General features: G+C 40.2%; 1 protein-coding gene across 8 annotated transcripts in view; it reads left to right on the forward strand.

Moving 5' to 3' along the window:
- Nucleotides 1-26,732, forward strand: part of CABIN1 (calcineurin binding protein 1) — a 236,290-nt gene that overhangs the window by 54,892 nt on the left and 154,666 nt on the right. For all 8 annotated transcript variants that reach the window (XR_004648280.1, XM_034791361.1, XM_034791366.1 and 5 more), the window contains 2 exons: nucleotides 16,273-16,455; nucleotides 22,366-22,697. Coding sequence is in view for 7 of the 8 variants with exons in the window: in XM_034791361.1 (XP_034647252.1) it covers nucleotides 16,273-16,455; nucleotides 22,366-22,697 (515 nt within the window). In the remaining variant the exon portion in view is untranslated. The remainder of the gene's footprint in view (nucleotides 1-16,272; nucleotides 16,456-22,365; nucleotides 22,698-26,732) is intronic.

Genomic DNA, 26,732 nt, shown 5'->3' on the forward strand with positions numbered 1-26,732 from the left:
GACATTTATATCGATAACAAGAATATCCAGAGTTATAACAGTTAATACAAACAGAATTTTGGAAGGGATACAAAATCCTCATGCATCAGGGTTTAAACCAATCTCTCACTATTAGAGATTAGAATGAAACCCTCATGGGGGGAGATAATAGCACATTTGACTACTATTGTGATTTTGCACCTGCCTCTGAGGCATCTGGTACTGGACGCTTTTGGAGACAGGACATTGGACTAATGGATCCAGGATGGGAATTACTATTCTGCTTTTTATCCTTTCTGTAATTTATTCTATTTACCGCCCCTATTTTAATGCGTTTGAATGAGAAAAAATCTGAAATTGATATTTAGTATAAAAATATATAAGAAGAATCTGACCAGATAAATGGAATGTTGATGAGCCTCTGTGCTCTGAGATTGTGGATGGTAGAAATGTAGCAGTTGTTAGAGTTGCTAGTTACTCACGTATCTAATGATTTGATGAAACTAGACCCAATCCAGGATTACATCTTTGACTGATTTTGTAAGGGAAATCCCTTCTGCACACAGAGACAGGCACTCTGCCTCAAGTGGTGAATCAGCTCCAATGCAAAACTTAATTTTTTTTTTTTAAAAGAAAAAGTTGATTACATGAAAGTGCATTTTGATTCCAGATTTGTGTAGTGTCATCTATTATGGCTGGGGTCTATTTGAAGAATCACAGGGGTATGAGGCCAAGTAATTTCAAATGTTTCAACTGCATACCAATGAAGATAGATGTGTGTGTAAACCAGAGTTGTTCCAGTAATGGTCACTAAGTGTATTCCAATCGAGGTGCATGTGTGTTCCATGCACCTGAGATGGGCAGATTTCTTTGCCTGGCCTGTGCCTTTCGCCGCCTCCTGCTCTGAACCGAGGGCAAAAGGGGTGGTGCAGACCTACCACTTCTCCTGTTCCTTTCTACTGTATGTGGTCTGAGACAGAACTTCTCTAGTGTCCGTAGCTTTAGCTAGTGTGCCTGTTCAAAAAATTAGATATTGTTAATAGTTTTAGCAGTTTTAGATAGTGTAGTTAGAGTAGTTCAGAGGTCTGGGGGCACCCCCACCCAAACACCCCTCCCCCCCATATGGGGGTGCCCTGTATGCCCAAGATCCCAGGGTGTGCAAGGCCTATCCCTGTTTTTTCCTGGTCACTGACTTCCACAAAGCTCATAATCCTTCTAAGTGCAGTATCTGTCCTTGCTTTCCTTGCTGAACCCATCAGTCCCATGAATTCAGGCTTACAAAATTCCCGATGGACAATTCTGTGAGACTTCAGTCTTATTCTGGCCCATCACACTCCTTTGCACATCAGACAGAGGCATTGAGAGGCACCCCTTCAATCACGGTGGTCTCCAACTCTGGGGCTGCTCAGGGCAGCGTTACAGACTCTTCCAAACAGAGACATGAGGAGGGTAAAAGCAAACACTCACAAGAAATGTGAGAAGTCTCCTGCCAAGTCCTCACCTAAAAAGAGGACCTCCTTGCTGACAACTTCTAGGTCAATAAGACCCCACGCCTTGATACGGACGTGTCTAGCACTCCTAAGGAGCATGGTACTGGTTCCTTGATATGGCGAATCAAGAGTCCTCCAAAACAGTTGATAGCCAAAAGAACAGGACTATCTCTGGTAGTGACAATGGAAAGAGGAACGTGGACACATCCTACACTGATGGTACCAGCATGAAGAGATAAGAAATCATTGTTACTGAAAACCACTGTCCTTCTGAAACCAGCACTGCTAAGGGACAGAAACCGGGTCCACTCTCCTTAACAGACTAGATATTCTATCCCAGAGGCCCTTACCGTCTTTGCAGATCTGGAATCGCTGACACTATCAGATCCGGTCCTAACCAGGGAGCTCCTGACACCATCACTTCACCACTCTCCTGTACTATCAGCCAGCCAATACATAATGAGACCACTGGTACTGATGGCGCCGCCTATCAACATAGAGGCCTTATTTTCCTCCACTTAGTCTGGAATTACCGGGAGAGTTTCACCAGCTTTAATGAGGCAGGAAGTCAGCCCCAACAGAAGCTCCAAGATATCATGGGTGCCTTCATATTCTCATAGGAAGGACTGTCCAGCTCAGGATGGTACCTTCCTCTCTGGAGTCTACCTCATTACCTCTATGATCCCTTGCACTAGTCTTATTGGTGTCCCTGAGATCCATCTTTGTGACTCCCAAATATGCAAGGTATCAATGAGATGCAAGGCAGGATTCCCACCTGGGAAAGAACCTCAGCTTGATCAGGGACACTCTGATGAAGAGGAGCAACCCATATAGCTGGAACCATTTGCCCCTGTGGGATGATTATCATTGTCCGCATCAGATGAGGTGATCACACCATCACCACCTGACTGTAGGCAGTTCCAATTCCACCTTTGGAGAATTGCAGACATGCTGCAGATACCCCTGGATAAAATGCAGGACATCACTCATGAGCTATTAGATATCCTCCAAAGAGCTGGTCCCAGGAAGGAGGCACTGCCTATTAATGAGGCCATTTTAGAACCAACCAGAATGGTCTGGAATACTCCAGCTACTTGTGCTCTCACTCTGAAAAGAGCAGAGAAAAAATATTTTGTACCATTGAAGGGTATGGAATACTTACTTACTTTCATACTCCGAACTCTGTAGTGTTGCAGGCTGTCACCAAAAGTGACAAGCAACATCAACCCAGATTTACACCCACTGGCAAGGAGGCCAAATGTCTAGACCTCTTTTGAAGAAAGAACTTCACTTTGGTGAGTGTACAGTTCCATTTAGTGAAATAGAACCAAGGTTTAAAGTTGAAATATGGTTGTATTAATTAATTAGCCTCCTAGTCAATGGCAGCATCTATAACTATGAGAAGGGATTCATGGCTCCAATCTTCCAGATTTACCAAAGAAGTCCAATCCACTGTGGAGGATCTGCCTCTTGAGAGAAATAACCCATTCAGCATGAAAAAAGATGAAATTGTTACATACCCTTAAAAACCCATGAGCAATGTTTCACTCTCTGGGTATCTATACCCTGGGGCCACAGAGGAGGTATCCTAAACCTCAGGCTTATAGGCAGCATCCAGCCCCATAACCATTCTACCATCAAAGGACTTGAGCTCCTAGCAAACACCAAGATTACAACACAGTAAGCAGAATGTTTCCTCTTCATTCTTCCAGCCCTAGCCTCCCACCAAGAAATCCTTTTGATGGGGCTTTCAGAAGCCAAGAATCAGGCCCCTAACACATACACAGGACTCCTGCACCCTATTTGGAGGTCATCTGGTTCACTTTTTCTCAGCATGGCACGGTATAATGTCAAACATGGGTTCTAGAGGTTATCACTACTGGTGATATGACAGAGTTCCTGTCTGTTCTCTCTCCAGAACCCCCTTCCATGTCCCCTTTCAGTGACCCCTCTCATAAGAAGATGGTCAGAAAGGAAATAGACTCCTGCTCCATCTGTGAGCCATAGAACTGGTACCGCTTCAGCCCAAGGGAAAATATTCTACTCAAGATATTTCCTCTTCTCCAAGATAAAAACTAGGAACAATATAATCCACAAATTAGCTTGGACCAGTTGGGGAACAGATGCTGACACCTTGCAGACAGCCATCTTGGTCTCCATCTTAAGAACATAAGAACAAACATACTGGGTCAGACATATGGTCCATCTACCCCAGTATCCTGTCTTCCAGCAGTGGCCAGTGCTAGATGCTTCAGAGGGAATGAACAGAACAGGGCAGTTACCAAGTGATCCATTCCCTGTCGTCCAGTCCCAGCTTTTGGTTGTCAGAGGCTTAGGGAAACCCACAGCATGGGGTTGCATCCCTAACCATCTTAGCTAATAGCCACTGATGGACCTATCCTCCATGAACTTATCTAATTCTCTTTTGAACAGTTATTCTTTTGGCTTTCACAGCATTCCCTGGCAATGAGTTCCATGGGTTGAACGTAGAAGTACTTCATTATATTTATTTTAAACTTGCTGCCTGTTAATTTCATTGGGTCAGCCCGGTTCTTTTGTTACATTAAGGGTTAAATAACACTTCCTTATTCAATTTGTCCATATCATTCATGATTTTATAGACCTCTAATATATTCTCTCTTAGTCGTCGTCTCTCTTCCAAACTGAACAGTTCCAGTGTTTTTAATCTCTCCTCATATAGAAGCTGTTACATATCCCTAATCATTTTTGTTGCCCTTCTCTGTACATTTTCCAATTTTTTAATTTTATTTTTATTTTTATTTTTTTTGAGATGGGGCGGCAACCAGAACTGCAAGCAGTATTCAAGATGTGGGCATGTACCATGGATTTATATAGGGGCATTATGATATTTTCCATCGTATTATTTAACTCTTTTCTAAGGGATCATAACAGTCTGTTCTTTTGTTTTATTTATTTATTTGACTGCTTCTGCACATACAGCAAATGTTTTAGGAGAACTATCCACGATGACCCCAAGATCTCTTTCTTGAGTGGTAACAGCTAATTTAGACCCCATCATTTTGTACGTATAATTGGGATTATGTTTTTCAGTGAACATTACTTTGCATTTAGCAACATTGAATTTTGTCTGCCATTTTGTTGCCCAGTCACCCCGTTGTGTGAAATCCCCTAGTGAAATCCAAAGCTGATTGCAAAGAGTTACAATCTTGAGTAATTTTGCTTTCTCAGCAGTTGAATATCTGTCTTCGCGTCTTCGCCCATATTTTACTATACTATTTTACTATTACTACTGAAGAGAAGCAGCAGTAATACAAGGGTACAACCATGCAATAACAAACTCATCTATGATGATCTCAAAACCCCTCCAAAATGCTGCCTTTGGTCCAAGCTATCAAAACCTTGGGACTATGAGCAAAAACCAAATGGCGTAGAGGCTGTGGGGAAAGTAGTGGAGGTAAAGAATCAAGACCTGATCACAGATCTTATAGACCAACCATCTAGCTTCACCATGCCACGAAAGCTTTGGATCACAGCAAACCATATCAGAATCTCACACAGATGTTTGTAATTACAACTACACAAATGGAAAATGAAGACTAGCCTGATATGTGAATGTGGAATAGCCATCCAAACCAGGGAACAACTAGTGAACCACTGCCTTCTAAGATCTTTCTCTGAAGGGAAAGCCTTGATTTATTCCAGGTCACCTGAAGCCATAGAGCAGATGACAGACTTGGATATTGACCTTTTAATGTTGCTTTTCAAGTTGACATATGAAAGAAGAAGAATCCTCAAGAAGAAAGTAGGCTGGAGGCCCATACTAGATCTTAGACAGCTGAATGCCTTCATCTGCCTCCTGTGGTTCAGATGATCACCCTGGCCTCTATAGCTCCCTCTCTAAACAAACGCGACTGGTTCACAGCTCCTGATTTAAAGAATGCTTATTTCCACACAGACATCCACCTAGCACACAGGAGGTTCCTTCAGTGCACCATCTGCTTGGACCGTTACCAATACAGAGTGATCCCCTTCGATCTCTTGATGGTGCTATGAGTTTTCACGAAGGTGTCATTGGTAGTGGCAGCACATTTGAATTATCAGGGCACACCAATATTATTGCAGTACCTCGAAGTACTAGCGACTCATGGGGAAGCTGTACCAAGAAGTTCAGAGGGCAGCCCTATCTTTAGTCCAACTCCTATGTTCATTAGGACTCCAAGTAAATTTAAAAAAGTCCATTTTAGCTCCCATGTCGATGATACATTTTATTAGAACAACCCTGCATTCGATCAGAGCCAAAGTATACCTACCTCTGGACAGGTTCCAAGCTATGAAGGAGCTCATCACTCAGCTTCAACTATGCCCTCAGATAACAGTATGATGCTCTCTCTTCCTCCTACATCACATGGCCTCTTATATGTATGTGATGCTCTTTATGAGACTTCATCTCTGATATCTACAGGTGTGGTTGCGAACAAAGCAGTTTCACATCCCCACAGAGTTCTGACTTAGCTTACCTGGTAGGAAAACAGATTAACAGTGTGTGTGTGATGGGGGGGGGGGGCTCTTCATCCCTCCCCAACCCATTAAAAGATGGGTCACAGATGCCTCCGTACTAGGCTGGGGAGGCCATCTGAATGAACATGTAGCACAGGGTAGTGGTACTCAACAAGAATCCCAGCTACACATCAACCTCCTGGATCTGCAAGTCAGTGCATGAAGCCTTCAAGCGATTTCTACCACTTATTCAGACCCTGCATGTTCAGATCATGTCAGACAACAGGGCAGCAATTTATTATATCAATAAACAGGCAGGAGCAAGATCCAGCCTTCTTTGCATAGGATCTGTCAGTGCCCTCTTTCCCCTCTGCTGCAAATACTTCCAAAGGTTATTTGTGGTACAGAAGGAACTGGAGGGGTAGTCAGTTTTCACCACCCCTTATGCTCTCAGTTTGGAGCATGAGGAGAAGGATGCAGGCCTGGATCAACGGACATTGCTAGCAAAACTTTTCTGGTCTTCAGGCTCATGGAGCACATGAATATCTCAAGTGGAATACACATAGGAATCACATATCTAAAAGAACTCCAGTTACTGCCAAGGTAAGTAACAATACTATATTCCCCATTCAGTAAATCTGTGAAGCCACAGCCTTTGAACAACCATCCTTATTGTGATGCAGTAGGGAGCAGGGCGGATTGATCTGGGAATGTCGTCTAGTTTTACTGGTTTCAGAGTAGCAGCCGTGTTAGTCTGTATCTGCAAAAAGAACAGGAGTACTTGTGGCACTTTAGAGACTAACAAATTTATTAGAGCATAAGCTTTCGTGGGCTACAGCCCACTTCTTCGGATGCATATCCGATATGCATCCGAAGAAGTGGGCTGTAGCCCACGAAAGCTTATGCTCTAATAAATTTGTTAGTCTCTAAAGTGCCACAAGTACTCCTGTTAGTTTTACTGGGACTGTTTGCATTGGGGATGGGAGAGCAGGGGATGATTTTACTTGAGTTACATGAGCTTGTAACCTGAGCCAGGAAGGGGGGTGGTGCCAGGTGACACCTTTGCCCGGGAAACTGGACAAAGGGAGGGGAGGAGCTGAGGGAAGGGGGAGAGAGAGGGCTAGAGGGGGTTTTGGTTTTCAGTTGTGGGCTGGGTGGTGAAACACAGAGAACCCCAAGCTGGGGTCTAAGCTCCCTAGGGCCCCCGCCCGAAGGACTTGACTGAGGGGTCCTGGTTGTACCTACACGCTCTGCTTGGGACTGTGTTCCTGTCATCTGATAAACCTTCTGTTTTACTGGCTGGCTGAGTGTCACGGTGAATCGCAGGAAGAGGGGTGCAGGGCCCTGATTTCCCCCCACTCCGTGACACTTTTATGAAGTAGAAAAGTCTGAGTCTAACACTTTTGATAAATGTAATCAGTTACCACTCCATAAATATGGTTGTTCAAAGGTTTTTCTTTACTTTAAAATGAATTAAAATACATATGTCACATACCAGAAAAGCTTTGTGTACAGCTCACATTTGTCTAAGTCTCTTTGTTTTAGCACCTTTTTCTACCACTATCTGAATGTCTACCCCAGTTGAAAGACCTTCTTATAACTACTAGAACCCATGCCCTTCCTCCTGATATCCAGGATAGTATTCTAAAGAGGAAGCTGTATGTTTTACCCTTTCTTCTCTTTGAACCTGGTATCTTCCCACAGATATAGCTGCACCTAGGACCTTCTCCCCCTCCTCTCTCATCTCAAAAAAAGAGTTTCATGGGTTGGAATGTGGGGAATCTATCAATCAAGTTGAATAGCAACTTCACTGATAAAAACTAAATACCTTATTAATACACTGCAAAAAGGCTTTACTTTCTTACCTTTCTCAGTTACTTACTACCTCCTTTGCAAGGACGTTCACAGTTTCGTAATGCAACACAGATTCTGCCAGTCAACATGCTATTCTAAGAGGTTTATTACATTATACCTATGCCTTTGCATATAGCCTCTCGTCCAGTGCTATTGTATACTTGCTGCTGCAGGCCAGTCTCACATTTTTACACATCATTGTCCCCTTCTTTTTCCATTCCTGCCATGCTAGTGAACATCCACAGTTCAGATAGCAAGGTATATTCCATATGTATACTGGTATATGTAAAGAGTTCACATCAATGGAGTAGAATGTTGATGAAGAATAATGATCTCCTGGTCCTAAAGAAGTGCTGAGATGCTCTTTTTTATAAAGAGAGAGACTGATCCTTTTTCAAAGTTATTTGGAAAAAAGTTGTTAGGCACACACACATGTTTTTATTTGGATATTAGTGAAATAGAATGGCAATGGCTTCCTGGGCTATTATAGAATAGCACTATTCTACTTTGGTTTATAGATCAGCCTTGTGAACTTCAGTCAGGCAGAAACTAGATTAGCCTTAACATACTTTTAAGAAGAAAACTGAGATTTGATAGAAGTTCTAGTTCTTTAAAATGTCATAGGTAAATACTTTTTCTTCAGTCACCTGAATGACTAAAAAAGTCTTCACCAGATACAATGGAATGGAAACTACTGCAATGTTTAATGAAACCTCCCTTCCCTTCCTTGCAGTCTATGAACAGTGTTAATTTTGAAGTTTAAAACACTAAAGTTGTAGGTAAAGATCCATCTGCATTAATTTTTCAAATCCTGAAATTCTCTTTCTAGCAAGACCTGTATTCAAATATGTTTCTGTAACAACATGTTAACCAAAGTCAAAACCTCTTTGTAAACAGGACGAAAGGCACTTTTCCTTTCTGCCTCTCCCTCCTGCACACTGGGGCTCAGTGTCTGAAGATATGAGGAGAGAATTCTGTTGCTGGAGCAAAACAGTATTTTTAAATATTATTTTTAATATGTAAATGTACATCTGAAGTAAACTGTAAAAGCTTAACACAACTTTGAGGTCTGCTGAATTCCTCTACTAAACAGCTGTGTTCACTAAGCAATACACTGTGTCCTCTGAGGAAACAAAAATTAATTTTAACTGGGGTTGTGTGGAAATAATAAATTTTTAAATTTTCACTCAATTTTTTTTTTCATTTTGTGACCCAGGTAGTTTTGGGGGTTTTGCAAAAATGTCTAAGAAATGACCATTTTCATATTGAAAACACATGAAATTAAAAAAATTGCATATTTTTATAAAATTTGAGGTTCCTCTCATTTTAAAATGGTCATATTTTCAAGTAAAAAACAAAGTTTCCAACTTTCCTATTTGAGGGTTTTTTTTTTAATTTGGGAAAAGGAAAGGGCTTGTTAGTTTGTTCTGTGTTTGAAACAAAAGTTACTTTTTTACTGAGGTAACATTTTATTTTAACTTCTTTACATCCTTCTAGTCTTAACCAACCAATTATTTTTCTTTTGTTTCTGGAGGATCATAGTAAACAGAAATCTCAACCCTTCTGGTATGTGTGATATCCCAAAATCTCTAGTGATGTGAGATTAGAGGATTTTCATGGAAGGATAATTGTCCTGGCTTCTTCATTTGCAACACGGAGGACATCTCTCTGTTTTCTCTCCTTAGCCTCCTCCTTTGGACTTTGATTCAACAAAGCATGTAACCATGTAATTGGGATTTAGGCAAGTTCAGTGGGACTGTTCATATGCTTGAAGTTAAATACATGTATGTTTGCAGGATTGGGGCCTGGGTCTTTACCAAACACTACTTGTTCTCTGATGTTTCTACTGTATATCTGAAATCTTCTGTCTGTCCATCACTTGCTCTTGGTTCACATTTTTAAGGTTTCCTGCCCAGCTATAAGAACTAGACATTTAAAAGAGTTCTTAAAATAAAGTTTAGATTTGTGAGCACAATTCTGCAGTACATACCACAGCTGCAGAGTATCTGGTGCCTTGGCTATTGTTCTCTTCCTCTGCTGCATTCCAATCACAAGGCTCCCCTCTTTTAACATAATGTATTAAATTACCACAAGCAGTAGATATCAAAAACTGATCTCAGCTTTTGTTATAGAAACATAATATCAATAAAAAGACATAGCCGTCCTGGGCGTGTGTTTGTCAGGTCTCTTGCCTCAAATAGGTGGTAATTCTGTTCCTTCCCACATTTCTTCTCAATCGCGTCATCACTCTTGAAATGTCTCAGTGTAGAAGTATGCTTTTCTAATAGATGGCATTTTAAATTTGGTTAAGACAAGCAACTGCAGCCCTGACTTGACCATTTAGCAGTGGGCTGATGCTTGCTGCATATCTCTCCCTTTCAGCTGGTAAGTATTCTGATTATGCTTTCCTTTTCTCATACCATTGAAGAGAAGACACAGTTCACACTCCCCCTTGCTCTCTTCCTGTCTCTTAACACATCATTTTAAACTCTTAATTTTAATCCTTAAATAACTTATTTTGCCCCTTTCTACATTTCTGCTCTCCTCCACTGGTCACACTCTCTCCATGTGTGTCTTCAAATGCTTTTTTCTAAGTTTCGTACCTTTACTTTTGCTACCCTCATGCCAGGAATTGGCTCCCTCTTCTTGTTTACCAAGACTCCCTCTTTCCTCCTTCAAATCCCTCTATAAAGTGCAGTTCTACTCCAAAAGGTGACTATGTAAAAAGACACCATGCTCAGCAGATCTGCTCCCTTTGTGTAGTCCGAGGCATGTCTACTGAGTTTAGAAAATCTTACCCGTTATCACTAAAGTGCCTAAGTGACTTATGCTCCTGAGTCCCATCGATTTTTTTTTTCCCATTGACTTCCCTAAAATTTACCCTATATGTTTTTATTGTCTTTTACTACTGTTAGTGCTGCAGAGACACTACAGCTATTATGGTGTGAGTTGGATTCTGTTCCTTCCCATGCTCATCAACAAATTGATTCTTTCCTGTCAGTTACACCTGTGCAAACATATTAAAGGCATTTGGTGTGATTCTTTGCTAAGTCTCTTCAAGGCACAGCACAGAACTCACAACCTTGGAAGTAGCAGGGCAAAGGTGACTTTACCCCACCTTTTCATCCTCCAATTTTGGGCTGCAGAGAGGACTGTAATGGTCCCGTAGGATAACATAGGGATCCCTGGGGGCTGCTTTAAATAGACTCATAGACTCTAAGGTCAGAAGGGACCGTTATGATCATCTAGTCTGACCTCCCGCATGATGCGGGCCACCAAAGCTGACCCACCCACTCCTGGTAGAATTCTCTCCCATAATGACCCCATCAGCGTACTCTCTTCACCAGACCTTGCAACAGGGCCACAATTGCATGTACATTAATTTAGCAAAGGAGAGACTCTCTCACGTTGAGTTTATGCAGGTGTTGCTGAAAGCATAATTTGGAGTTCTATAGGTGTCACGAGTGCTTAATTTGGGACCTTCACAGCTGGTGCTGGTGGATGAAGTAGAAAGAACACAGCTTGATTCTCAGATTCTAGGCTGAGTTTGTGGAACTGGCAGTCAGAAAGCATCTCTTTGCTTGTAAACTGAGCACATTTGATATAGAAGTCATTGAAACAATAAACAAGTAGCTTTACAGTGCCACATATGCTATACATAGTCACTTCTAATGTTGTTTGAGAAATGGAGAAAATATTCATGAAAAATGTATCCCTTCTAGTAAAAAACAATCCTGAAACTTTCCAACCAGCTCTAGTCATTTCTCAGAATAAAACTGCATTTTAAAGCTCATGTATTATTACAGGTGTGCCAAAAATGTATTAGGTGCCAAAAATGTATTAGGTGTGTACAACTCCTGCTCTGAAGATCTTGTAGTCTAAGCTTTTAGGGATCTTTCCAACCCTTAATAGTAATCCCCTTTCCTAAACTACTAGGCCATGTGTTACCTTTTTTCTTTCTTAGCTTTTAAGACTTTTTTTTTTTGGCAGGGAATGTTTGTAAAATTCCAGATAAACGTACAGCACTATGTACGTTTTAATCATTTCTTAATAATCAAAGCTAATATAGTCTTGATGCCAGTCTCTCTCTCTGGGCTCCTGCTCACACTCACAAACTGAACCATGCAGATGACTAGTCTGGCAGTCTGACATCACAGTAAACTACCATGGAAGAATCACAGTCCAGAACCTGTAAAAAGCAACAGAGGGTCCTGTGGCACCTTTAAGACTAACAGAAGCATTGGGAGCATAAGCTTTCGTGGGTAAGAACCTCACTTCTTCAGATGCAAGTCCAGAACCTGAAATTGTTACTGGCATGGGAGAACTGAGAAGGTGATTCACTCATCTTTTCTGGGGGAGAGTGCCTGGTGGTGCTCTTTAGCAGTTCTCTCTACTTGATTAGAGGAATGACATTGATAGGCTCCAAAGAGAGCCATGAACAGCTCTTCTTGACAGTGGGACAGTTACAGCAATAGGAGGCATTTGAGGGTAGGTGGAGAAGTAAAAGAAAGTGGGGGGAAAATTGGGGGTTCCTAGAAGACACCCCATTCCCCAAAATGATCCATACAGTCAGTGCTGAGTTGTCTAGTTTGATGGTTTCTCCTATCAGTTCATCCATGCATGATTCCATAGCACGGACCTACAGATTCTAACTACTGCTGAGATAGTCCACTTACATCCCGACTCACAACACACTGACCCTGTGAAGAACTCTAAGTCTGGAATCCTTTCATACATAACTAATGTAGTGTCTTTGGAGAAGCCTAATTTTGGAACCCCTAGCTCTTGTTCCCATTGTTATTTGCAGTGCAGGTTCAAAGTGTGTCCTGTTTAGGAGCTTCTTCAGACGGAGTCTGAATCTTGATGCACTAACGTATATATTTTAAGGTATTTTGAGCAGAGAATATCTGTAATGTGTGGATATTAGCACTTCCCATCCTCTGAATTACTATTTAGTTGAATCCTGGCAACAACCTAATAATCTCAGACTCTCATTTTACAATTTGTATGCTGAATTTCAATAGCAGCTGAGGGTGGAATGCATTGAATATGTAAAGTATTTTCATCTCTACTCAGACCACACCTTATCTTATCCTAGTGTCACCTTGGTGGGTACTCCAAAGTAATACACACCACCGTGTAATATATCAATGGTTAGAGCAGGTGAAAGAAGGAAGCATAGTCATGCTTAAATGCCCTATACACCGTAATTAAAACTTAGCAACTTGAGAGGGTTATAGGAACACTTTCTTTTCTGTGGTTGCTTTGGAGCCCATGAAAAAGAAATGAAGACACTACATTTACCCATGTCTTCTACTTAGCAGTCCTGATTTATTTTAATATTTAAAAAAATCAATTGACAATCTTTCTAAACATTTCTGGGAAATGTACACTGAAAATGTGGAAGTTGATTCAGAAGAAATCATTAAAAATGTCTTAGATGCAACAGCACAAAACATCCTCCCACCTGCCACCCCCAACTTGGGTTACACTTGCTTTCCTTTCGAAAACATTTCTATTGTTTCAGCCCACCATCTCAGCTCCATCAACAAAAGCAATGCTGGGAGTCATTGTGCAGACAAGATATTGATGGATGCTTGCATTTTTACCACTATGTTGTGTGCTTGGAGCATGGTTAGATGATGATGTGGTTGAAATATTGGGTATCTGTCTGGCTAGTGTAGGAATAGCCGAAAGCGAGAGCGGCACATACACCCATGCATCCCTACATATATACACTTCTTTTTAGTAGAAACTTCAAGCTGAGATTGCTAGTTAGGATTTGAAAAGGAAGACTTCACCTTTGCTCCCTTGGGATGAAAAACCTCATTGATATTCAGATATTTGAAATATAACATGCTAGCTCAGAGCCTATGAGCGTCATTTTTTATGCTGAGAGAGGTTAGTATAATTTCCTAGTAATTGATGTAGCTCTCTCAAACTCACTGTGTACCAGCCATTCTTGATTCCTATTCCAACATTTCGACTTTTCATCTGTCACAGGCTGTACATCAAAACTAACTTCAGTGCTTATGGGATAATGAAACATTTATAGTCTTGCAACTGCTGTATTTTTGCATCTGCAAGCTTCTAACTCAACCTCTAACCTGCTTCTGAAGCAGATGCCTGAGTTTCTGCCATTTAAAAAAAAATCTGTCAGATGAATTGCTGTAAATGTGGAGTGTGTTGGTTGTCTGTATCAGGGCTTTTGTTGTTGGTGCTGTCATTCAACCAGTCTTTCAGGATGTTACAAAACTGCTAAGAACCACTGTGGACAAGAGAAAATATCTTTTATTTTATCCCCCAAAACTCTGCAATCAATTTCCAAACCTTGGAAGTGTAAAACATAATTTTTTTCCTGATACCCACAAGGCGTTTGGCTATATCCACGTATATCAAAGACCATTCTTAAAGCTCTACAAATGAGTCATGAAAGCTTGACTGACCTCCATTCAGAATCTTTCCTCTCCCATTCTTTTGTAATTATATCATTTCTATATAAAGTCTATTATCACTAACAAACTGTAAAACTTCCTATTAGGAAGCCAGGAACCCCCTCCCCCAATTCCTTTTTCCAGGTGCAGTTTGATAAGACCTGTTCACTGGATAGGCAGGGTTTCTTCATGTGCCAAATGAAAAACCCATAGGTTTCATCAAATTGCATTTTAATCTTTTTGGAATCAAAACAAGTAATACCTGTACTATAAGTTGAGGTCTGGGGAGGGGGTTTAGCTGGTTAAGACACATCCATAAGAGGCATCTCAGCTCTCTATCTACACTGTGTAAATGTATAGAAAGGGAGGGATTTATATACTGCCAGCTCCTCTCTGTTGAAGCTCTCTGTTGCTGAGCATTTTTTCATTTTATTCTTGATCATATCATGAATAAGAATGCAGAGGGACTGCTTTTTGGTCTTCAGTGTCAGATAGTTGTCAGCCTTTTTGCATGCAGTTAATTGTATAAAACTTTTTTATCGGTTGAACCAATCCTGTGTCTGGTAAAGGGACTAAATTCATCCATGGGCTTTAGATATAGAGAGAGCTCTGTCTGCTAGGATTTCACATCAGACATTGGATTTTGCTGGTGGAAAATTGTAGAAAAATGTGTTTTTTCCCATGTGAGGAAGAAAGTGTGCATCTTTTTCTGTAGTTGTGTTGGAGTTTTAGAGGCTGCATGTGGATGGGCTGTTCCAGTTCCAATCATGAAGATATTCTAGGTTGTCTCTGACAAACCCTGACATAGTGACTAAGAATATATTAGACTGGCCTCAGAGGTATCTGAGACATTTTCACTTTTCTTTATTCTAGGGTGCAGTTTTTATCCCACTATAATCACAGCCTTGTACAACTGTTTCATGTGCTGAAACAACTATGGCTGAAAGGGCTAACAACCCCCTCTAAACTGGAATGCAGTCAACAGGTGTGATACATTACTCTAATCAGCTGTACCCACCAAGACTGAATCACTTCCCTCGCCCTTCTATCTGCTAGCCATTGCTTAATTTGTGTCAGGGCTTGCCAGGGCTGAGCCCTGGCACCTCTAGTCTTGGCAGTTTGTAGCCCTGGCACCTCTGGGCTTGGCAGTTTATAGCCCTGGCACCTCTGAGCTTGCCACATCAGTTATGAAAGGAAAAAAATTGCTTGAGCCCCAGCACCTCTTTCATTACAAATTAATCACTGCTGCTAGCCTGAAGTTCAAGAATCTCGATATCTATCTTAAACACAAATTTTAGCAAGATGCTAAGCAAATGACCATTCAGTGGACTGTATCAAACGCTTGTCAGGTTGATGATGTCAGTGATCATTCTGTTAGGTCTTTTGCATCTCTAATTACATCGATCCTCTATCCTTTGCAAGAACTGCTTTTAAAAATTCTTAGAAATCTTGATATTTGTGGTCTTCCCCTAGCAAATGATTTCTAGTGGATTCAGATTTTTAACTAGTGTACCAAAGTTGTCCCACCTGCCTTTTGAGATGCCACAAATAGCACAGTAAAACTGCTGAATGTTATGAGTGTAAAATGTTGGCTACATTCTGTCCTAAAGGTGACTGCTTATCAGGGTTGTGCATCGACTCCCTTGTACGAGGTTTCTAACCTGATTAGATATCCCAGGAAGTCATTCGAAAAATGAAATCTACATGAATATTTAGCAACTGCTTATGAAATAAAACAGTTAAATTTTCAGTTCTTGGAACAAACAGGTGAGGAGATGAACATGGCAATAAATTGTAGAAGACAGATTACAAAAAAAAAAAAAAATTACCTTTTAGACAGTAGGAACATTGGTTGGTATAGGTCCATGTGTTACAATAGAGAAAACTTTACAGAATGGTTGCAGTCATTATGCTGCTTAGATTGAGGAGAAAGCAGTAACTCATGGTTTAAGATAGAGGACTGTTTGGTCCTAATGTCTCCTGTGGTGTGGATGAAGTAGCGCATTCGTTCTTTACCTTGTTTTCCTTTTTTGCAGAAAGGAGTCAGGACAGCACAGCAGTGGTGCTCTCTGATTCCAGCTCCACACAGGACATCTTCAATGAACCTGCCAGTTCTCAAGACAGTTCAAGGAAGCCTTACTCAGAGAAGAGGATTTCCACTTCCTGTTCAGATGTGATGGCATCCTGCAAAGAAACTCTAGGATCTGAAGAGGAAAGAGGTACAATCATTTTATTATGTAACTCACAGCAGCTTGTGTGATGACTAGGGCTGTCAAGTGATTAAAAAAATTAATCATTATTAAAAAAAATAATCGCGATTAATCTCACTGTTAAACAATAATAGAATACCATTTATTTAAATATTTTTGGATGTTTTTACATTTTCAAATATATTGATTTCAATTACAACACAGAATCCAAAGTGTACAGTGCACACTATATTTTTGATTACAAGTATTTGCACTGTAAAAAAACAAAATAGTATTTTTCAGTTCACCTAATACAAGTACTATAGTGCAATCTCTTTATCATGAAAGTTGAACTTACAAATGCAGAATTACTTACAAAAAACCTGCATTCAAAAATAAACAATGTAAAATTTTAGAGCCTGCAAGTCCTCTGTCCTACTACTTGTTCAGCCAATTGCTCAGACAGACAAGCTTGTTTACATTTGCAGGCGATAATGCTGCCCACTTCTTGCTTACAGTGTCACCTGAAAGCGAGAACAGGCATTCTCATGGCACTGTTGTAGCCAGGGTCACAAGATCTTTACGTGCCAGATGCGATAAAGATTCATATGTCCCTTCATGCTTCAACCACCATTCCAAGGGACATGCGTCCATACTGATGATGGGTTCTGCTCGATAACAATCCAAAGCAGTGCGGACCAACGCATGTTCCTTTTCATTATCTGAGTCAGATGCCACCAGCAGAAGGTTGATTTTCTTTTTTGGTGGTTTGGGTTCTGTAGTTTCCGCATCTGAGTGCTCTTTTAAAACTTCTGAAAGCATGCTCCACACCTCTTCCCTCTCAGATTTTGGAAGGCACTTCAGATTCTTAAACCTTGGGTTGAGTACTGTAGTTATCTTTAGAAATCTCACATTGGTACCTTCTTTGCATTTTGTCAAATCTGCAGTGAAAGTTTTTCTTAAAATGAACAACGTGCTGGGTCATCATCTGAGACTGCTATAACATGAAATATATGTCAGAATGTGGATAAAACAGAGCAGAGGACATACAATTCTCCCCCAAGGAGTTCAGTCACAAATTTAATTAACACATTATTTTTTTAATGAGCGTCATCGGCATGGAAGCGTGTCCTCTAGAATTACTCCTGGGGGAATTTTGCAACACTGCGCGTGTGCAGAATTCATGTCCCCCACAGATTTCTTGGCTTCCCCACAGAAAAATCCCTTTCTGACAGGGAAGCTGCAAGAGCAGTCACACACCACTCCCTAGCAGCGCAGGTAGATTGTTTCAGGCCACCCAGAGCAGCCTGACCTTCCAGACACTCCTGCCAAGCCTCACCCCATACACCCTGAACCCTCCTAGCACTCCATACCCGAACCCCACCCCACTGAACCTCAACCCCTGCATCTGGAGCCCCCCTACCTCCGGACCTCCACCCCACCCCACTCTCTGCTTCCTGCACTCAAACCTCCACCCTAACGAACCTCACCCCCCCCCCGCACCACCCTGGGCCCCCACATCCAGACATCCATGCCACTGATCCCCAACTAACTGTACCCAGGCCCCCACCCCCCCCCCACACTCCCCCCGCACCCAGACTCCCGCACTGAGCTCCGACCACCTTCACCTGGAAGCCCCTGTAGAGTCCCATTTCCCCTGCACCTATAACCCCCCACCCCAATGAGCCTCTGTGCATCCAGATCCCCCCCACAATCTGCCTGCACCCAGATTGTTCCACACAGAACCCTCTCATCCCACACCTGGATCTCCCACACTGAGCCCCTTCACACTTGGATCCTGCCTGGTTGAACCTGCCTGCCCACACTTGGTGCACCTGGCACAGAGGGGCAGGGCCCCAGGATGTTCCTTGGGCAGGCCCAGGCCTTGTGTTGTGTCAGGGTCAGGTGAAGCCTCACCACTTAGTCAGTGTCCCAGGGGTGGGGAGGCTGCAGGGTGATCTCCCACCTTCGCCCAGGCAGTGGCCTGTGCTCCCTACTGTGCTGGAGCCTCTGCATTTATTTATTGACAAATAAAACTTGCAGAATTTTAAAATATTGTGCACAGAATTTTTAATTTTTTGGCACAGAATGCCCTCAGGATTATGGAATGGTGGCCGAAGCATGAAGGTGCATACAGATGTTTAGTATATCTGGCATATAAATACCTTGTGATGCTGGCTACAAAAGTGCCATGTAAATGCCTATTCTTACTTTCTGGTGACATTGTAAATAAGAAAAGGGCAGCATTATCTCCCGTAAATGTAAACAAACTTGTCTTAGCGACTGGCTGAACAAGAAGTAGGACCGAGTGGACTTGTAAGCTCTGAAGTTTTACATTGTTTTGTTTTTGATTGCAGTTATGTAACAAAAAAAATTTACATTTGTAAATTGCACTTCCATGATAGAGATTGCACTACAGTACTTGTATGAGGTGAATTGAAAAATACTATTTCTTATGTTGATCATTTTTACAGTGCAAATATTTGTTATAAAAAATAATATACACTTTGATTTCAGTTACAACACAGAATACAATATATATGAAAATGTAAAAAAAAATCCAAAATATTTAATGCATTTCAATTGGTATGCTATTGTTTAACAGTGCAATTAAAACTGGGATTAATCGCGATTAATTTTTTTGAGTTAATCGTGAGTTAACTGCGTAATCAACAGCCCTAGTGATTACATTAAAATGTTTTGTCCAGCATGCAGTACTGGAAAGATGTTGAACTATGCTTTTGAATTTTTGTTGGATGTCAGTGGGGTGTGTATGTATAGTTAGTGTTTTTTTTAAAAATGTGTATATATAAATTTTATATTTATATCACCCATGTGGTAGTGATACCACTGATGTAAGTGGTAGAACCCTCTCATAACCTGCAGAATCATGTGGTAAATAAATTTTTATCATGCTCTTTTGACTGCCTCACCTGTACTCTGGCTTCTAATATTTCAAAGTTCTTAGCAGTTCAAGGAGCTGCTGTTGTAAAACAATCTCAAATAAAAATGTTTCTCTCTCTTGTCCATACTTAATCCTGGACTAGTGATAGATTATTATTCAATATCTTGCAAATGATAAATACTGGAATTGAATGCTTAATCACACTGGAGAACTTGAAATCACCCTCTGCCATCCTTTTCCAGTGGAATACAGCAGTTATTTGTAGCTCCAATAGATCATTTGATATCAGATGTTATATATGGAAAAGTGATTTTAAATAATTTTAGACCTTCTAAAATCTATTATTTTTTTTCTCTCTCCATCTGAAGCCTGTATAATTGAACTTGGTGCTGAGGGAGCTGGGCTTTACAAGTAGGGGGATATGAAAAACAAAACCAATACATTTGTTTAAAACTTTCTAAAAGTTAACACTTTTCTTCTGTAAAATTTGAGGGTGTAGCATAAATATTATTGGCATGTAATTTGTTCAACTTTGTGAGTAATGCTGCCATCCAAACTTAGGCTCATAAAACTTTCCTATCAAATTGTTTAGTCTCTCCTTCCATAATATCATATCTTTTGTCAATTTTATGGGTCCACAAAATCCATAGCTGGTCCTGATCCATTTCCTTATTCTCATTGGAGAGAAATGTACAGTAAACATTTATTTCAACATTGTATGTATCATTGACATTTTGACTGATAACTTGTTTTCTCTTTTGAATTATGCTTTTTCTTAAGGTTTGTCTAAACTAGGGAAACTTGCACCAGAGTGACTATACCAATACAGCCCCGCAGGTGCAAACCCCCAAATGTGCATAACTACTTGAACTAGTATGTGACTAATTCCAGTAACCTTGCAGAATAAGATTCACCAGGGTAATCATCATCTTATACCACTCAAGTGTATCTATACTGTAGGTCCCAGTATAGCTACATCAGTGCAAAATTCCTAGTATAGACAGAGCTTTATATAAATAGTATTTGGGAGGGGTTGGTCACTACAATAACAATTTTCTAGGCAATAGTGACTTAAAAGGCATTGCAATCAGATGGCTGTTTGGAGGCCTATGTTAAATTCAGTATTGCATTATTTGCATTCACTCTAACATATGTCTCTGGAAAAGTACCTTTCTAAGCCAGCTACAAATATAGCATTACCAGACAGTGTAATACATTTAGATGATATAATGTATATATTTTGAATTCACTGTATGGCAAAGATTGAAATGTTTTAGACTGAGAAGAGGCTGAGAGCTATGTCATTTAGCCCTCTGTCTGAAAATTAAGAGTATGCAATTAAGATATATGCAACATAAATGTAAATCAATATAAGATTTGATAACATCATTTTGTAATATGACCCAGTATAAGAGGTGGGGTGTGTGTTTTATACTTCCACTTCTAACTACACCAACTGCTTAAAAAAAAAAAAAACCCACACAAAACAAAACAAAAACCCACAATTCAAAAATAATTCAAAAATATTTGAATTAGCTTTCCTACAATTAATTTTAAAAAGCCTATTTTGAGAGAATGGACATAAATTTTTGATATACAAGATACTTTAAAAAATAATTAAAACAAATTTTAAGTCACAAGATGCTATGAGGATAAATGCAAAATAACAACAGCTAAGTATGTAAAAGGTGCTTGTGTATGTCAATTTTTACAGCTTTTTTCCTCTGCTACTGGGATGATTAAGGCATTGGAATGACTGAAACTTTCTGAGTTGAGAATTAAAACATTCTGGTATTACGGCACTCCCCAACTTACACAAGTGTTCCGTTCCGGAACGCTCTGCGTAACTCTAATTTTGCGTAAGTCGGGAACGTATACCTGACCATTACGCAAAAAACAAAACAAAAAGAAAACTTTCTAGCTTACGGAATTTACGGAACTTTTTCCGTAAGTGCGGATTTGTGTAAGTCGGGTTTGCGTGACCCAGGGAGCGTCTGTACTGAAACATTGTGTATTGAAACATTGAATATGCTCTAGCTTGAAAAATCTATAACACTTTTTAAGTTAAAAATTTAAAAAGGTCTTCCTCAAACTTGGGAGGGCTCAGATGCATCAAGTGTGCTAACAATTCTAGGCCAGAAGGTGGTGATTGTAAAATATTTAATGCTTTAAAAAAATAAATATAAATATTTTCCCCAGCTTTCAGAAGCTTCTGAAAAACATAGTACATCCTGCTGGAATATTGTATCAATTTCTAGTGTTAACCATTCAAAAGGCTGTTGAAAAATTGGAGAGGATTCAGACAAGAGCTTCAGGAATGATTTTGTGGTGTGGAAAACACACTTGAAAGAGAGACTTAACCTTCTCTCTGATAAACTAAATAAACTGAGTTTAAGAGGTGATTTGATCATGGACTATAAAGAGCTACATCGAGTGATAATATCTGATATAAGAAGGCTCGTTATTCTAGTAGACAGATGTAACAAGGTTCAGTGGTTGAAAGCTGAAGCTGAAAATTTTTTAATTGGCAATAGGTTGCAAATTTTTAACAGTGAAGGTAATTAACCTTTGCAACAGGTGACAAGGGATATTGTAGATTCAGCATTACCTGATAAATGAAGATTTATCTTCTAAAAGAGATGGGCTGGTTGAACCACAAATTATTGGACTCAATGGAGAAATTACTGGGTGGAATTCTATGGCCTGTGTTATTCAGTAAGTCAGATTAGGTGATCATAATAGTCCCTTCCGCCCCTAAAACCTGTGACTCTAAAATTGCCTTCCTCTTGATAAATGATTATATATATATATATATATATACACACACATTATATATATATATATATATATATATATATATATATGTTTCTCTAGGAGTTTGAAGGCGTCTTAGTCATTGAACATCAAGAACAGTCATACGTATATTGGGAAGTTCTGGAATTATTCTGAATGTAGTTTAATGGAGAAAAGGTTTTAATTTTTTTCAGTACACATCGGTTCTAAAACACAAATGCTGAACCTTTGTTCATTTGTAGGAAAATCAGAAGAACCCTTGGAGAACTCTGAATCTTATCATGCAGTTGAGCATAGTGTCCAGAAAGTTCTTTTAGATGCCCAATCATCATCTGGCATCCCTGTCAAGGCTACAGTTCCCCCACCTTCACAGTGGGACTGTAAGAAGAAAGCTGAATCTTGTGGAGATGCATCTGAGTTTCCCCAGTGTCTTCCAGCAGATCTTGAAGAGCAACGCAAATTCCTGACAGAACAGTGCATCACCTCCTTCCGTTTGTGTCTGAGCCGTTTCCCCCAGCACTATAAGAGCCTCTACAGGCTGGCCTTTCTGTACACGTACAGCAAAACACACAAGGTAAGACATAGCACTGGCAGAATGACTGGCCAGCTGTGTTTAAAGCTATTTATTTCTTATAAATATAAAAAGAATTACATCTTACCTATAACTAAATAAGTGGACTGAACAAATGGTTAGGAACTCCTCAATGTTGACATGGACATGCTGTGTGAGCTTGATCAATTCACTTAGCCTTTGTGGCACCTCAGGTTCCTCATCTGTAAAATGAGGATAATAATGCTTACCCACATCCAGGGCATAGGGAAGATTAGTAAATTGGACCTAAATTTTAAAAAGTACATTTGCAGAATTGGACAACTAGGTTCGCATGCATATGTATGGTATGCGCAAACCAATTGATGCACATACACATGCTGAGAGATCTGAATGCAAAAAGGTATGCTTTGTGTGCACACTTTTTAAATTTTAGGACTTTGTGTATATGCAGCTTTTTCAAAAATAAAAGCAGTAAATTTATTAATAGATACTTATTGATACTAGAAAATTACACGTCCTTAATATATTAAAACAAGAGGAGCTGTATTCCAGAAGGTCACTTGAGTATGGTGAGAATTAGTTCTCTTCCTATCTCCCTCAGTTTCTGGCTTGTGGCATCTCCGGGGCGAGATGTAAGATCACTGTCAGATAGAAGACCAGGTTTGGATACCAGGTTTGGTCTCTGACTCTTGTGCTGCCTTATCTTGGGAGTACTGCAGAGGTTGGGTTCTCATTTGGGGATAGGGAAGTCTTGTGCTTCCTCAACAGTGATATTTTCTGGTCAGTCAAGAATAGTTTTAACAGCGCTCTGAGAGGAGCACAGTTCCTCCTTACTGAAGTATTGTCATGGAACTATTTGGAAAGGGGAAGGTTATATAAGCTCAATATGAAGACAGAAACATTACCTCTGCCTCCCGTCACACAGCTGAAAAAGTTCAAGATTTTGTAACCCGAACACATTCCTCCCATCTCGTAGGAATGCATGCTTTTTCTAATGACATTTACTGGACAGGTAGTGTAGTCAGACAATGGCAATATGGATGCAGGATTCTAGTTATCACTAAGTGAAGGTCAAAATAAGAGTTAGGGCTTGAGAGAAATTTCTTTTCCCCACTAAACCCAAATTGCTGTGCTTGGGGTATTGCGTTTCTAAGTCTCCTGCTCCTGTAATCTGTCATTACTTCCCCCTGAGTAGACCAATTACTGGCTGTTAGAAATCACTGAGTGAAAGTCACTCAAGGATCTAATTGCAATTCCAAAGCAGACTGTGGTGCCCAGGCCCGTGGTCTTGGTTTAAACAGGGCAGAAAATGTCTTGGTAACTGTGTTGGAATTAGTGCACATTTGGCCTGAGAGCCCCAGAAGTTTCCTCCTCCAGCATGAAGCTTCATGTGTTCTTCATGGTAGAATTACTGTCAAAGGACTTTAACTGTCATGAGTTCTTTCTCTCTGTTTTGAACTGTAAACTTTCTTTATTTTAGATTTAGCATGTTTATTTTGCATCCTAAACAAGTAACCATGTTTCTGCAGAGCACTATCTGTCTCCCACATAATCAAGCAGCATACAAAATGCGTTGAGCATTGATCTTTGCAACTATGGATCTTTTGAGTAACTCTTGCATGCTGTAACATCTTTTTGTTAAGAATTTGGTGCTCATGAAAATTATAGATTGATACTACTAGCCTAGAGGGAGGCAAAGTGCTCTACAGTCAGGTGCTGTGAAAGTTTCTTTGCCACAGTTCTGTAGTCCACCTGAGTATTGGCCTGTAACACCACTGTTATTCTAGCCCTGGGCCTTTATCGAGCAACAACTGCCTATCTTGCCAGCTTTTAAAGTAAATTGTAAAGTATCCATGAATAATAAGTTGAAACTACCAAACTTAGGTCTCGGTTGGTCAAAATCAGGATTTGAACCCAAGTCTCTTGATTTGAAAGGCTAGTGCAATGACACACTGCACTACCTTACCCCGTGGTATTCCTTCCCCACCTACACCATAGCGTCCATTAATTGAATTTCCACTATGCACTCTAATAGCAGTGAGGGAAGGTAATGGGAGAAGGAAATTATACTGCTTGTCATAGTTATCGGGCTAACTGCACCTCCAATAACTCCTGGCTTCTTGAGCGTGCCCCCTCTAGGCCTCAGGCTGTCACCTTCTTCTTGAAATGGAAACACACATTTCTCCCACTCTCAGACCAGGTGCAGGATGGCAGTCCCCTGTGTCTCAACTGTGATCACCTTACCAGGTCTGACTTGGGTGCAAACCTGCAGTTTTGTTCCCAGTGACAATGGGGATTAGTGACCAAACCGCTTCCTTAAAGCTAAGTCTTTATTTAGAACAAAAGCATTTCAGAGGAAACACATCTTAACAACAATAAAGTATCCTGTCTGCATAGCTAGTTCTTCTCTAAGGCTTACCATTCCCTAGATCTGGGACGCCCAGTTCCTTCATACTACTCCACTTTGAAGCCAACAGCTGGCTGCCTTGTCTTTTTCGTGTGTACCGATGTATTCTCATCTGGGAAACCATTGTATTGCCTTTATGTACAGTTGCCATTGAATTCAAGCATTATAGGCATATAATAAATGTTCAACTAATCCCAATACAAGTTAGATCAATGCATTCACACAGGAAAGTCTTATAACCCAATATAGAATGTTTCCCTCATTGCCCTGGTCATATACAGTGTTCATGTCATTATTACATATCTATATTCATAGATTAATATATAGTAGTTCCTACGGTGTTCATAACCTTATTACAGGTGAGCTCAATTTCTGTCATACTGTAGTACAAAAATATTAACAGCACAAGAGACACCAAATTGAGCTGTAACATGTATTACTAATCAAGTGGAATGTGTCCAGCGTTCAGACTGGCTATAAAGTAATTATCTAGCAAAAAATGACCAGTTTTTAAACACAGCCGGTTCTGAAAATATTTTCACACTGTTTGTATATGACAGCCATTAATTTCTTCATAAAATCCAATCATTAAGAGCAGTAATGGATTTTCACAATCTGTCATTACTGTTGCTGACAAATTGTGGTTGTATCAACTTCCAGTAAGAAAGACTGTCTTCAAAGCAGTTGGTCAGAGGGTAGAATATCCTTGCCTGGGGAACCCCTCACAAAACATTTTTTGTTTTTCCCTTTTTTTTCCTCTTTCTTTCTCTCACAAACCAACTAATTATATACACTTAGTTATTCATTATATTTGGCTATTGGCTGGGCAGTAGATCGCATAGAAGAGGATGGCACAGTAGTCTAAATATCATGTCAAATACCTGTCTTTCCTGGAACTCATAGGGTTAAATCTTGTCTTTACCAGTTCAGCCCTTCCTCATTTCTAGTAGATAGGTTAATTTCTGTGCAGTCTATACAGGGTTATATATAATTTTTACTTTTGGTGCATAATAAACTGCCACTCAACTTCCCAAAAAACTTCTATTACTTTCTACTATTATGATTGCTTATACCACAGAATTTCCAGAGGACAGAATTTTCTGTTTTGGACCATTGATTCGTATTCTTTTACACAGTTGCTGCCTCAGGTTAGCTAGTGCCAAAGAGCTAGGATATATGTGCCTCTGTTATGTACTTTGTGGGAGTTTTACCCATAAATAAATGTTAAAAATAAAATATATCTGAGCATATGTAGTAACAACTGGAGTGAGAGGCATGTTTAGATACCATGGTGACAAGTGTGGTATGAAAACCCTGGTAAATAGATTAGGTAGAGGTGGGTTGCAGTGTGGCTTGAATAGATTTCTGGTGGGATTTCAGAGAGCTGAGAGTAATTTTAAAATGCACAAAATCTTGTGAAGTTCAGCCCTTGTGTCCATTGCCAAAAATTTGCATGAGAGACAATTGTCTAGCTGCCACAGTGCATAGAACAGCAAGTTTCTCATGCACTGATTCTTTTCACCCTTTTCTGTCATGTCTCTGTACAGCTGATTTTTCTGAAGCAGGATGTTGATAAAGGCACAGGCTTTTTTTTACCAAGTCCCTTTTCAGGATCTGTTCTACATTTTGTTTGGACAGATACTCCACTT

The sequence above is a fragment of the Trachemys scripta genome, chromosome 15 (assembly GCF_013100865.1).
Source record: "Trachemys scripta elegans isolate TJP31775 chromosome 15, CAS_Tse_1.0, whole genome shotgun sequence".
Classification (NCBI taxonomy): domain Eukaryota; kingdom Metazoa; phylum Chordata; order Testudines; family Emydidae; genus Trachemys; species Trachemys scripta.